The 14321-nt window shown below is 44.9% G+C and overlaps 1 protein-coding gene across 3 annotated transcripts in view; it reads right to left on the reverse strand.

Annotated features, from left to right (window-relative positions):
• VTCN1 (V-set domain containing T cell activation inhibitor 1) overlaps nt 1–14321 on the reverse strand; it is a 55026-nt gene that overhangs the window by 15478 nt on the left and 25227 nt on the right. For 2 of the 3 annotated variants that reach the window (XM_027617003.2, XM_027617002.2), the window contains exon 2: nt 8102–8166. The exons of the other annotated variant lie outside the window; for it this stretch is intronic. In XM_027617003.2, the coding sequence (XP_027472804.1) occupies nt 8102–8166 (65 nt within the window). The remainder of the gene's footprint in view (nt 1–8101; nt 8167–14321) is intronic. 3 annotated transcript variants of the gene reach the window in all.

The raw sequence follows: 14321 nt of genomic DNA on the forward strand, positions 1-14321 counted from the left end.
ACACACACACACACACACACACACACACACACACACACACACACTCATGCAAAATCCTGTTGGTTCTGTTTCTCTGGATAACCCCGACTAATACAAATTTCGGTACTGAGAAGGGGGCTGCTGGTGTAATAGATACCTAAGCATGTGGAAGAAGCTTTGGAACTGGGTAATGGGTAGGGGCTGGAAAAGTTTTAAGGTGCATGCTAGGGATAGGGATGTTAAGGGTGATTCTGGTGAGGTCTCCGGTGGAAATGAGGAACATATTATTGGGAACTGGAGGAAAGGCCATTCTGTTATAAAATGGCAAAGAACTTGGCTGAACTATGTTCTAGTATTTTGTGGAAGGTTGAATTTACAAGTGACGGAATTAGATATTTAGCTGAGGAGATGTCTAGCAACGGTTGGAAGGAGTATCTTGGTTACTCCTGACTGCTTATAGTAAAGTGTGGGAAAGGAGAGAGATGAATTGAAGAAGGAATTGTTAAATAAAAAAGAACCAGGGATGCCTGGGTGGCTCAGTCAGTTAACCAGCTGACTCTTGGTTTTGGCTCACGTCATGATCTCAAGGTCCTGGGATCGAGCCCTGTGTCAGGCTCTGGGCTCAGAGGGGAGTCTGCTAGAGGATTTCTCTCCCTCTCCCTTTGCTTCTCCCCCACACCCTGCTCTCTCTCTCTAAATAAGTAAGTAAATAAATAAATCTTAAAAAAAAAAGAACCATAACTTGAAGATTTGGGAAATTCTCAGCCTATCCGTATTGCCAAAAATGAGAAATCTGTTCTGAAGAGAACACTCAGGGTATGGCTGTACAGCCATTTGACAAGGAGATATAGGTGCTACTCCTGGGCTTAAGCAACCAGCTCAGCAGAAGCCAGGAATAGAGATGGGGATTATACCAGCAGCAACACCACCAGCAGGGGACAGAAAAACTAAAGGGGTTAGAAGAAATGAGACAAAATGAAGGAAGGCTGTCAGATTTCTTAGATCCTGCAGGACAGGACAATAGAGCTATTCAGCCATAAATGTGTGCCATTCTTCCAGGAAAGGGAAGAATAACCCTGAAGGTGATTCAGAGATCATCAGGGCTCCTTGAAACCTTCTTGGTTTCAAAGAATGGGGGCCACCGCCTCTGTTCAACAGGCCATATAGAGGGTCACTGATGGTAGCCTTAGAGATGGGGCTACCTGAAGCCTGGGGAGGACTTTCCAGCCTCCAAAAATGTGAGAAAATAAATTTCTGTGTTTTAAGCCACCGAGTCTACGATATTTTGTTATGGCAGCCTGAGCAAAGTAAGACAAGTGCCTACTGCTACATTTCTACAAAGAAAAATAGTATTTGTTGAGTGAATGAATAAATGAATGAATGAATGAATGGAGATCAGTAGAAATCAAAGCACTATTTGAGATAACGGTTCTATCCAAAATGACTGTAGGAGTAAGGAACATTCGGCGGGATTATCACATCTAAATTTTGGGGAAATGTGAGCCAGTGAAAAAGAAGGCAATGAAAATACAGACAGTCCCAATAAAATCATGGAGCAAATGTAACTGTGTTAGAGCAAGAATAAGTTTGATTGTAGTTTATAAAGTGCCATTAAAGTTGAATTGAAAAATTACTTTTCGGAAAAAATACATGATTAACACAGTTTATGGGGGCAATGAAATGGTAATGACATATCTTAGTTTGGTAATTTTGCTACTGAATTAATTTTAATGTGTTGGCCCTGAGCCCAAAGGTAGAGAACTTGCTGACATATCTTTTAGAGAATTTAGTGATTGAAAGTAGGCAAGTGTGGAGTGCCCCAGGGACCTGCAGCAGACTCTAGCCCATTTAAGGTTGCATTAAAGATGTGGCAGATGGAAGGAGTATAATGTCTATTAAATCCTCCCCTCCATTATCAAATCAAAAGGAGGAATAAAAGAAAACCAGGAGGACCTCACCATTGCTTTGCACCCAGAAAGCAATCAATAAATGCTTGTTAGGTGCATAAATGATGATCAAAAGTGATTAAATGAAATGTAATTAGCAAGCAACAGCATATAAAATTGCTTCTCAAAAAAAAAAAAAGATATCTGTATTCAAACTTGCAAACAAATATTGGCTCAAAGAGCTATGTTCTAGGAAACACGATCTGGCCTGGTAGGATTCTCCAGGCCTCTTAACCACCAGTGGCTCTTGGGTGATTTGGTGAGCCAAAGGGCAAAAGGGCTCTAGGAGGGGCGCCTGGGTGGCTCAGTCGTTAAGCTTCTGCCTTTGGCTCAGGTCATGGTCCCAGGGTCCTGGGATCGAGCCCCGCGTGGAGCCTCTCCCTGCTCAGCCAGAAGCCTGCTTCTCCCTCTCCCACTCCCCCTGCTTGTGTTCCCTCTCTCACTGTGTCTCTTTCTGTCAAATAAAGAAACAAAATCTTAAAAAAAAAAAAAAAAAAAGGCTCTAGGAGGTGGGTTCAAGGCAGTTATCTCTTGACAGAGAATTCTGTTAATTGAAACAGGCACAGATTTGAACTTTAAAGTCGGAAGACCCAGCTACTTACTGAAAATATATTCTCTAGCCCTTGAGGGCTAATTACTATGACAGCTCTGGTTTGCATGGGAAAAGAGGAGCAAGCCAAAATCCAGAGTGTTTCTGTTTTCACAGGGGCTGAGCGCCATTCAATTGCCCTGTGTAGTAGGAGCAGAAATCTCTTGGAAAAGTGAGGTTACAGGTAACCAAAGCAAGAATTCTTCACAGAGATTATGAATCTGGAATGTCCCAGTGGCGCTGAATTTAACGTGGAAAATGAACTTTCTTCTCTAAGTCAGAAGTTCCGTAAGACAAGTTCTGTATGTTCCAGCGGCCTAGAGAACATACTGGAGGCGTTCAGCAGTGGCCACTCAGCACCTGCTGGAGGCCAGGCATCTAGATAGACACCATAGCACAAGGCTTAACGGTGGTAACACATAGGCTTAAGCTGGCTCCAATATGAGTGCCATTCATGCCCGAGAAGAGAGCAGGTTTGGGGGTAATAGTTGCTTCCGCGAGAAGAAATTAGGAAGGATGCTGGGCCGGGCTCGAGGAAGGAACAATGTGGGAAGCAGCTGGTGTTTGAGAACAGGTGCCAGGCGGTCTGGGTTCGAGTTTCAGTTGTATCACTGCCTGGGTATGTGACTTTGGGCACGTTTTCTAACTGCTTTATTTCATCATTTTTTTTTTCATCTATAAAATGAAGATGTTAGTGATAGTTAGAGGCTCCCTCAGTTGGTCCCTGAAAGGCCTAAATGATACTACACAGGTAAAGAGCTTACCACAGTACCTGACTTGCCACGTATTAGTGGTCTTAATGGTATCGATGACCATTATGAACTAGAATCATTTGGAAAGACTGCAGATCAGAGCAGCAGGCAGAGAGGAACACTTTACTAAGTGCTTCAGTTAGAGTGACTCGTTCTAAGCCTGGTAAGAACCATGAGAGGTAAGAATTACCATGATACCCATTTCATAAATGAGGATAAAGAGGCTCCATGGGAGCAAAGCGCGGCCTACAGCCCCGTATCTAGCAGGTCGCGAAGCCAGTGTTGAGCACGGTCTTGTCTGGAACTAAGCCTGTGCTCTCTCCACCACATTCTGCTGATATCCATGGGCAGGTTGAGATACATAGAGATTGGTATCCCCACCTTACGTAAAAATGAAAACAACTGAAAACCACAAAACAAAAGTAAGAAAGGCCAACAGCTGTTTCTCAGATGATTACAATTTAAAAAAAAACTCTCTCTCTCTCTCTCTCAAACACTCTTCAAACAATCTGTTCAGTCTTCTGTTTTGGTGCCATAAGCACATGCCTGGTTGGCTTATCCAGGGTCCAAAGATGCAGCATCTATTATGAGGCAGTGTCCTGAGGCCTCCTGCCCCGGCCTCTCTAACTTCAAAGGAAGTGGGCCGTGGTGTGGCCAGTGGAAAATTGCACAAGTTTTAGGAAGTGCTATACAAATGCATTAATAATCACAAATTATTATTAATGGCACGGATGCTGCCAATATAAATAACAATGGCAGCCATTTTCTATGCTCATGTGCCAGGTACTTCACAAACACTTTTCTCATTTAATTCCCACAACGGCTCTGACTATTTTACCAGCAAGGAAACTATTTCTGGAAAGTTAGTTATGTCCCAAAGGACATACAGGTAGTGTCAGACCTGAGATTAGAATGTCTCTGTCAGATTCCTAAACTCTTCCCTTACACAGAGCCGTTTGAGGTCATGCGCTGAGTGAGTGATAGCACAAGGACTGGGCTAAATAGGGTCACGGGTCTTTCCACATATCTCCCCCCTTCTCGAAGGGTCATCCACAAATGCTGTCCTATAAGCAGGGGTTAATGGGATCCTCTCAAACAGTCCACCTCAAATGCATTTTATGTTTTATGGCATCCATATTTTGTACTCATAAGGAGTTGGATGGTTATGAGGAGGTGGCATATATGGCCTGAAGGGACTTTCAAAGAAATTGAATTGCTTTCTGTATTTAGGAATAGCTCTATGCCTTTAAAAGCTGTGGTCTCAGGAATAATACCTATCAGAAAATAGTGCGGGGTGCCTGGGTGGCTCAGTTGGTTAAGCAACTGCCTTCGGCTCAGGTCATGATCCCAGGGTCCTGGGATTGAGCCCCGCATCAGGTTCCCTGCTCAGCCAGAAGCCTGCTTCTCCCTCTCCCACTCCCACTGCTTGTGTTCCCTCTCACACTATCTCTCTCTCTCTCTCTCTGTCAATTAAATAAATAAATAAAAATCTTTAAAAAAAAAAAGAAAATAGTGCAAATCAGAAAACATCCTTCTCTGCCACAACTCGGTATGAATGTTACTATCAGCACAGGGTAGCAGGGAGGAGGTGGGTTCTGGGAAGCAAATTACCAGGGCTTGGAACTACTGTCCCACCTGCTAGACGTGTGCAACCTTGGGTGAGTACTTATCAGGATGTAGTAATAATGCTTATCTCCTATTTGTTGTGAGTAGTAAATCAGATAATGTATGCCGAGTTATTTAGTACAGTGAAGTACATACGAAGGATTCAAAAGATACCCCATCACCATCACTTACATAATGGCATTCCCTTAATTTCACTGCCTTATGTATTAAGCCAGCTAACGTTTTATTGAATTTATCTGAAGTGTGATAATATGATGCCCTCAGGTAAGGGTTATGGTCTTTTTAATAAAAGCAATTGAGAAAAAACCAACTAATGAGTGTTAAATTAATAAACAGCCCATTTTATCCAAAACAACCAGCTCTTACCCCATGAAATAGGAAGGAGGCAGAAAACCTCTTCATTGGTGGTAGGGTTTTGATATTATTAGTGGAGATTGCTGAACTGAATAGACTAGCTTTTATCTATGTATTTGCCTCTCCACGCATCCCTTCACTTGTCCATTCAAAAAACACTTAGGGAGTACCCTTTTCAGGGAACTGAGCTAAGTACCTGAGGTCACCGTAGTTACTCAACAGGAAAAAGTGTGAGTGGCAAAGTGTTGACTTTCCCAGGGAAGCTGGGACAATATGAACATTCTTGCAAGGCTAGTCAAAGCCCCTGACAAGCAAGACATAATTCCAGAGGGGCTCTGATGCCAAGCCATTTAGCCCTATGCCCAAAAAGGTTAGTCACTAAGATTTAGAGTGAAGGACAGGCACTAGGTTTTTAATTCAAGGTAGTATATAAGATCCAGAATAGGGTAAATTATAACTAAGGAAGAATTAATTAAGCATTAGTGAGGAAGGCACCGAAATGTATGCACTGGTATCTTTAAAAGTTAGCCCAAAATATTTGCTTTATTAATACTGTATTTCCAAAAATATACGTACACGTTTTATAATATATATGTCATATGTGTGTATAAATAGGAGTTATTAAAGTATAACATACATACATAAAAATGTACACATCGTAACTGTGCAGTTTGAAGAATTACCACGATTTCATCCCACGTAATTACCACCCACACCAAGAACTAGGACTTTATTATCCCCCAGAAGTCCCCTCATGCTCCTAATGGCTACCCGCCCCTTCCCCTGCCTTTCTAATAGCAGAGATTCATTTGCCTGTTTTTGAACTATATATACAAGGAATTATACAGAATGTACTGTTTTGTGTCTGGCTCTGTCACTCTACATTATGTTTCTCGTATGGACATGTACTCCCTCTCCTCAGTCACCGGGAAATAGAAATTAAAGCCACAACAAGATTCCACAATATCGAGTGTTGGTGAGGACACGGAGCACCGGATCTCTCATACACCTCTGGTGAAGAGTAAATTGGTAAATCGTTTTGGAAAACTGAATGACGGTATCTACTAAAAGCTATTTTTTGCCTTCTTTGACATACTCTTTTCCAAAGTGCTTAGTTTTAAGATCTTAGGAAAAAGAATTAAGACAGCAAACAAAGCAGAGAGAGGGACATTAAAAAAGATAAAAGCCAAAATTAATAGGAAAACAATCAGAGAAAGTAAAAATCAAACGTAGACCTGGTTCTTTCAAAACTACTGTTGACCTCATAAACCTGCTTTAAGAGGAGACACACACACACACACACACACACACACACACACACACACACACAGTGCCCAAGATTAGGAATAGGTAAAGAGATAACATAAGAAAGAAAATGAATTATAAAGGGATATTAGCATGAAACAGGCAAGTACATTCAGAAACAGATCCATACACATTTAGATACTTGATTTCTGATAAAAATGACACCTGATGAGCAGTGGGGGAAGGGCAGTGGTTTTAAAAATGGCGCTAGGTCAACTGGAGAGCCACGTGGAACATGTGAATCTTGACCACTATCTTGCACCATACCCAAAATTACTTCTGGATGCTTAATAGATATAAATGTGAAAGGTAAAACAATAAGCCTTCTGTAAGATAACCTAGAAAAACATCTTCATAACCTTGGGATAGACAAACACTTCTTAACCAAATAGGTTATAAAAAGCTCTAGTATAACGGAAAAGATGGATAGAATGGACTAGATTGAAATTAAGAGCTTCTGCTCATTGAAAGACATCACTAAGAGAGTGAAAAAGCCATAGAGTAGAAGAGACTTTACAATGCATATAACCAAACTGCATCCAAAACATATAAAGAATTCCTACAAATCAAAAAGAGAAAGACAGATAATCCAATTGAAAAATGGATGAAAGACAAAATAACTTTTTTTTAAAGATTTCATTTTTTAAAGTAATCTCTACACCCAGCGTGGGGCTCAAACTTACCACCCCGAGATCAAGACTCACGAGCCAACCAGGTGCCCCGAAATACCTATTTTTGATAAAGAAAGTGAGGAAGGGGGCTAATGCCTTTTCGAGGCAAACGCATCTACCATGGGTTTTCTTCATTTAGGCCTTGTGACCACGATTTGGTGGCAGCACACCCACGCCAGGGGAGAGGGACAGAGAGAAAAGGCAGCTGGAACTATAAAAACTAAAGTCGCAAAGGGACAGCTTTGGCCACGGGCTAAGTTAAAATAGAAATGTTGGCTGGAGTCAGGCGGTTTAAGGGAAATGGAGCAGACATGTTTGCCTCAGAGAAGACAGCTGCTGGCCTACCTCACTCAATGTCTTACTTAAGGTGCCTCCACAACAGATGCTTCCAAGACGTGGTCCACACAGAAGAGGAAAGACAAGACTCTTCCTGCAACTGACATCAGCTGTGCTCGGAGACTCACCCTCCACGTATAGTGGCACCTGTTCCCTCCACTGGTCACAACCAGTATTCTCTTTCCCTAAGACCCCAGTGTGCAAAGACCGCATATGCTTGAACACTTCAGCAGAAGCTTCACTGAGCAGGAGTCCCCCAGGCCAAGCCCTGGTAGAGTGGCTCAGCCACAGCCCTTTCCCTTGGACGCCCGTTTGGTTCTCTCAACTACCTGGTGACATGGACATTATCTCCCGGCCCTATACCTGAGGAAACCGAGGCCCAGGGGGGTGGAAAGACTAAGGCGAAGAGAGCAGAGCCAATAAGCAGAAGAACCAGTGTTCTACTCTGATATTTTTCTGCACTCTTTCCATTTGGCCCCATGGAGTGGTCAGGCCGGAACGGCGAGGGGTGAGTGGGTCACGGTAACGCGAGAAATCACATACCTGAAATACCAAAACCGATGATAAGGGCAATGGCTCCAGCCAAAATAATGATGATGCTAATAATGCTATGGAGAGATAGAGAAACAGGAAATTACTCTTCATTTCACTTGACATGCTGCCTAGCGACCGGGGTTCGCGTGTGTCGTTTGTCGGAGGTGCTACTGAAAGCATCTTGACCTCTGTCCGCACCGTAAACCCTCTGCTAGAAAGAGGTGCCTTAGGCAGGGATCTCAACAATCCCCATCTCCCCGGGTGCTGGGAGAGATGAAAGGAGTGACCCCTTTATCTGACGTCGTGTATCATCTCACTGTCCTATTTCCAGATCGGGAAAGACCCCGTACAAAGACGGCTGGGGCAAAACTGATGACATCTCTGGAGTGCTAGGTGCGACTTGAGGGGGACGGGTCCCCTACTCAGCCCACACAGAGCGTCAATGCCCATCATGGATCTACCTGTCTTGTCTCCTTCCATAGACTTCACACTACACTAAGGACAATGGTCATGCCTGTACCCACTCGTCCCTAGTTCCCCAAACCCTGTAGATCCTCAGTGGGAGTTTGTTTTCTCTTATTAAGAAAGTAATACAGGGGGGCGCCTGGGCGGCTCAGTCGTTAAGCGTCTGCCTTCGGCTCAGGTCATGATCCCGGGGTCCTGGGATTGAGCCCCACATCGGGCTCCCTGCTCCGTGGGGAGCCTGCTTCTCCCTTTCCCTCTGCCGCTCCCCTCTGCTGTGCTCTCTCTCTGTGTCAAATAAATAAAATCTTAAAAAAAATAATACGTATTTCTTACAGAAAGTTTAGAAACCACAAATAAGTTTAAAAAAGGACAATAAAATAACCTGCAATTCCATCATCCAGACACAACCGTGGTTAGCTTCTTGAGATGTATCCCTGCCCTTCTTCAGTGAACAGATTAACAAATGACATTTGGGGGAAAAAATAAGGAAGTACTGTTTACATTTGCTGAGTGCTAGAATTACTTGGCAGACATGTTCTAGGCACCATTTATGGATTATATCATTTATCTATTCAATAATCTTACGAGGTAAACACATTTATCATCCGCATTTTACAGATGAGGAAATGACACAGGGAGATTAAGCATCTTCCCTCAGTGCACATTGTTGGTCAGTGGCCGAGCTGGGAATGGAATCTGTCTCTGGAATCTGCACTCGTCTACTCCCCACAGCCTCCTTGAGGGGCGCCAGCTTTAGCTGCTGAGAGTGACTCAGGTGGAACAGAAGGCCCAGGTCGGCGCTGGTGTGTTGGCAGAGCGGCTCCTGGGAAGCTAGCCCATTGCTGCCCGCCCTTGTGCACAAGTCATCAGGCAGGTGTCCTGGGCCACACTCTCTCCCTGCTGGCAATTCACACAGTCCCCACGCCCACACTGATGTTACTCAAGAGCAGGACAAAAGAGAGGCACAGGGAGGCAAAGAATGGTGCCACAGAGAGAACAAGGAAGCGGGACGTTTGCCTTTCTGCCCTGAATAGGCTCATTGTACCCAGCTCCCCTTGGCTCAGGGATGGGCCCACCGGAGAGAAACAACAGACGTACAAGAAACCATTTGAGTCAACAGTTTCCCTGGAGGTCAGGCCCTCGTGAGGTGCAGCTGTAGGGGCAGCAAGTGAATAAGCCAAATGATGCTTCTAATAATTGGGTATCTGCCATTGATTCTAAGAGGAGACCACATTTGACCACTTCCCCCTCTCTCTACGCCTCGGGACAGCCTTGGTTCTCACTGCTCCAAGTGTGGCAGAACAGCTACACAATCTCAGCAAGAGGCACGGACTGCTGAGCCAGAGAGCGGACTTGACTTTGGGACCCGGGGTCTCACTTACCTTCCATTACTTCATGTCTCTGAGACTCGGTTTCTTTATCTTTAAAATGGGAATAAGAGTAATTTCTGCTTTACCTGCTCTAAGGGTGTTAGGGGTTGTGTCCGCCCCCCCCCCAAATTTACATTTTGAAGTCCAAACCCTGAGTCCTTCAGAATGTCCCTTGATTTGGAAATAGGATCTTTGTAGATGTAATTCGTTCGATGAGGTCATACCGGAGTAGGGTGAACCCCTAGTCCAATAGGACTGGTGGCCTTATAAAAAGGGGAAATTTAGCCACAGACATGCACACACACCCAGGGAAAACACTACATGAAGATGAAAGCAGAGATTATACGCCCAGGAACATCAAAGATGGAGCACAAACCACCAGGAGCTGGCAGGGAGGCCTGGAGCAGACTCCCCCTCACCCTCCGAAGGAAGTGACCCTGCCGACGAGGGGAGTGCTCGTCCCTGGAGCTGTGCGAGAGCACATTTCTTCTGGTTAGGCCACCCAGTCAGTGGGTCTTTGTTACAGCGCCTGGCCCAGCAAAGGAATATAAAAGGGTTGTTTTCAGATCAGAGTAGATAGCGGTGGGTGGCATAATCCATAAAGGGCCATTCACATATTGCTTTTTACCATAAAAAAGTTTACCTGCAGCTCTTTGTTGTACCTTTGTTATTAAAAGCTATGACTTGGGGCGCCTGGGTGGCTCAGTCGTTAAGCGTCTGCCTTCGGCTCAGGTCATGATCCCAGGGCCCAGGGAGCCTGTTTCTCCTTCTGCCTCCCACGCCTCCTGCTTGCGCGCTCTCTCTCTCTCTCTGACAGATAAATAAATAAAATCTTAAAGAAAAAAAGAAAAGCTATGACTTAATCCTGGGGACTAGCCCAACTGGTAATAATAGGAACATTATAGTATTTTGATACATCAAAAATACCATGCACCAGGCTCCGGGCTGGTGTCTAACGAGCATTTTCTCCTTTATCGAGTCCTGCTGAGCAGCTCCTTCATTTCTCTCACACCTCTTCATTTCTGTCTTCACTGTCCCCGGTCACCACTGTGTCTCCCCAGCATCTTTCTAGTGCCCTCCTCACAGTTTCCCCTGTTTGCAGTCTGGGATTTCCATACAGGAGCGGCCGAGGGGAGACAACCCAGTGGCAAGCGGGAGCTGGGGTGATGAGGGGGACAGTAGACATGCTGAGGTCCCGAGCGTGGCTCCTGGACCGAGCCCGCGTGGGTTTGAGCCCCGGCGCCAGCGCCTCTAGATGTGTGACTTCAGGTTCCCGTTCCTTCTTGTTCAGATTAAATGAGTTACCGCAGCATTACCACGAGTTAGGTGATTTGTAAAATCACTTCGAATAGTGCATGGCACCCGGGAAGCTTCAGTAAATCCTAGCTATTCGGTTCTTATTTTTCTGCTGCGGTGATGTAACCAAACTGCTTCCTGGTTAGAATGTATGTTTCCTTGGTGGTGCCCATGGGAGCCGGTGTGGGGGTGAGCCCCGCGGCTCAGCTACTGAGCTCTTTGTAAGAATGATTACCAGACTGTAATGGAGTCATCATAGTCCTCTGCTTCAAACTTTGAGCACCCTGTCATCTCCCCCATGGGAGATTCACTCTTTGATGTGGCCCCCATGACCTTTCAAAGGGGGTACCTTGCCTTCTCCCCAGTCTTTGCCACTCCGCACATTTCCCCTCGAAGCATTGCAGACGCCCCCTCCCCCGGCCACAGGCCCTCCCTTATGCCTTCCTAGGCCCTCTCTCAGGAAAAGCAAAGACACGGAACGGATACCTGGCCGCTCACCGACAAGAAGGGGACAGTGGGGCTTGTGTGTACCCATCAGAGTGGCCGAGCCCAGCTCCGTCACCCACAGACCCACATGTTCCTCCAGTTGTGGAAGCAGAACCCTCCTGGCTATCAGCGATTTCGCTAAGCGGCAGTCACCTCGAGGTTTGCTTCGGAGCTGCTGATCCCTTGGGAAATAGCTCACCCTCCAGAGCCTCGGAGAGAGAAGCAGGAACTCTCAGAGCAGACAAATTACCTAGTTCCTGCCTGCTGCTTATTAATTTTTTAAAAAGTTGAATGAAATAGTCACATAAGGTGTTCTTACATCGCTTTTTGGTTTTTACTTTTCCAGCATAATTTCCGATAACGATGCTGCAGGAAATTTTTAATGCAAAGCTGTCTTTTAACCACTGCATTGGAATTCACATTGCACGTTTATTAGACACTCCTTACAAAGGGGCCCAGATGAAAACTAATGCTTTTGGAGGATTTGTTCATTTAGGAAACACTTATTAAGTATTTACTGTGTGGAAGATATTGCTGGGAGGACATTGTAGAGATGAAGTGCCTGCCCTCGAGGAGACTTTCTTTTTTAAAGACTTTATTTATTGGAGAGAGAGAAAGAGAGAGAGGGAATGAGCAGGGGGGAGGGGCAGAGGGAGAGGGAGAAGCCGACTCCCCACCGAGCCAAGAACCTGACGTGGGACTCGACCCCAGGACCCCGGGACCATGACCTGAGCCGAAGGCAGATGCTTAACCGACTGAGCCACCCAGGCACCACCCCCTCAAGGAGCTTATAGTGTAACTGAGGTAAAACACACACACACATGCACATACAACATACACAGACACACACACACTGTAATAACACAAGACACGTGTGGTCAGGGCTTCAGTAAAGAGAGGAACAAATTCTCACAGGAATTCTAGGGAGTAGGGTGTATTTTAAGTCTCAGAGAAACAGGGAGAATCAAAGTGTATTTCCACGAACAAATTTCAAATAAAGTAAAGAGAAAGGCTTCACTGAGAAATATATTCGGCCAATTCATGCGGCTACATGCTCTCTAAGGCAGAAACCCAAAGAAAAGTGGCATTTCTGCTGCATGGACAGGATCAGGACCCAAGCATCATGCTCAGGGCTCTGGGCTGGGAGAAGGGGCTTTCAAGGGCTGCAGGACTCAGAGCCTTGCAGGGGACAGACTTGTATTCTGCCAAACATGTAGTATGGACTACCCGAGGATGGTAGTTCTCTCACATGGCTTTTTGCTTCTGCTGCCACTGCCTTGAAAGAAATTAGGCGTTTCTGGGAAGACATGGTATGTGTGTTCCAGAAAAGCGCACACTGTACCAAATCACACAACACAGGAGCAAGGCTTATGGGGAAAAACAGGGTTAGGGGCAGACCACTCACAACCTAGGTGACTTCGTAATTGATCTACTAACAGAAATACTACTTGGTATGTGGGGAGATAACTCTGACAGCCGAAGTGGGCAGCTCAGTAGGGCCAGAAGCTGCTTCAGGGGCTATTAAAAGTGCACAGAAATGATTGAGCAGACACTGATTGAGGGTGCTGTGAGCCAGTGAATTTTCTGGAAAGGTGGGTACCTGGGGAGGGGAGCCTAGGATGTGCTTCTTTGGGGAGCGAGCTCCAAGGGCAGGTATTTATTTAAAATTAAAAACATAAAAAATAAAAGCGCCAAACAAACCTGAAAGCCACACCAAGCCACAAAATCCCCATGTGGCAAGAGGCCACAAGTTCAGAGGGCTCCCCTCATCCCCACTCCTGCATATCTGCTCTAGCTCCGTTTCCAAAAACAAGGGCTTTCTGGATCTGCTACGCAGTGTGTAGAGCACTCATTCTGGAAGACATAAAGTGCTCTTTGTTTTATCCAGACATTAATGGTTTCTATGTTCTTTAATTTCTGCCTCCTTCTCAAATACTGACAGAACCGAGAGATGCCACATTCCTTAAGATCATCAGCTTACCTCCACTTGAATAAATGATAAATGATTAAGACTCTGAAAAGTAGATTATGTTAACACACATACGATTAATCTGAATAAATTATACTTTTAAATTAAATATACCAGCCAGAATATTTGAGTAAATCAAGTAAATATTTGAATAAATTGAACATATTACTTTGTTCATAAACTAACCAAGCGACTGAGTTTATAAAGAACACTGAAATTGAAGACATTTATTTCAGCCTATCCAAAACGTTTCTCTCTTTTTTCCCCCCACCAAAGGTGAAAAGGAATTATTTTTAAATACTATGCGGAACAGAGCATTGGGCTTTAAGGTAAAATTATCTATTTTCTAGACATCGATCAGTACAGGTTTTAAGTTTCTGAGAGGCTTGGATTATTGTCTCCCCAAACACTTTTCCCCCATCTCTACAGTCCCCTGCTTTATCTCTTTATATTCGTAAAATCAAGGCCAGTATTGATCTAGGGAACTGCGAGCATGAGCATTTGTGAGTGGTAAATGGAAGGCCAGGAAGCAATTGGCAAAGAAGAGACTGCTACATGGAGCTTCAGCAGTGGGTGTGGGGTGGGGGGCGCCCTTCTGGGCAGCCCCGCCCTGTTCACACTGCTCTCACGGTGGTGGACAGCA

Source organism: Zalophus californianus, chromosome 4 (genome assembly GCF_009762305.2).
Source record: "Zalophus californianus isolate mZalCal1 chromosome 4, mZalCal1.pri.v2, whole genome shotgun sequence".
Taxonomy (NCBI): Eukaryota; Metazoa; Chordata; class Mammalia; order Carnivora; family Otariidae; genus Zalophus; species Zalophus californianus.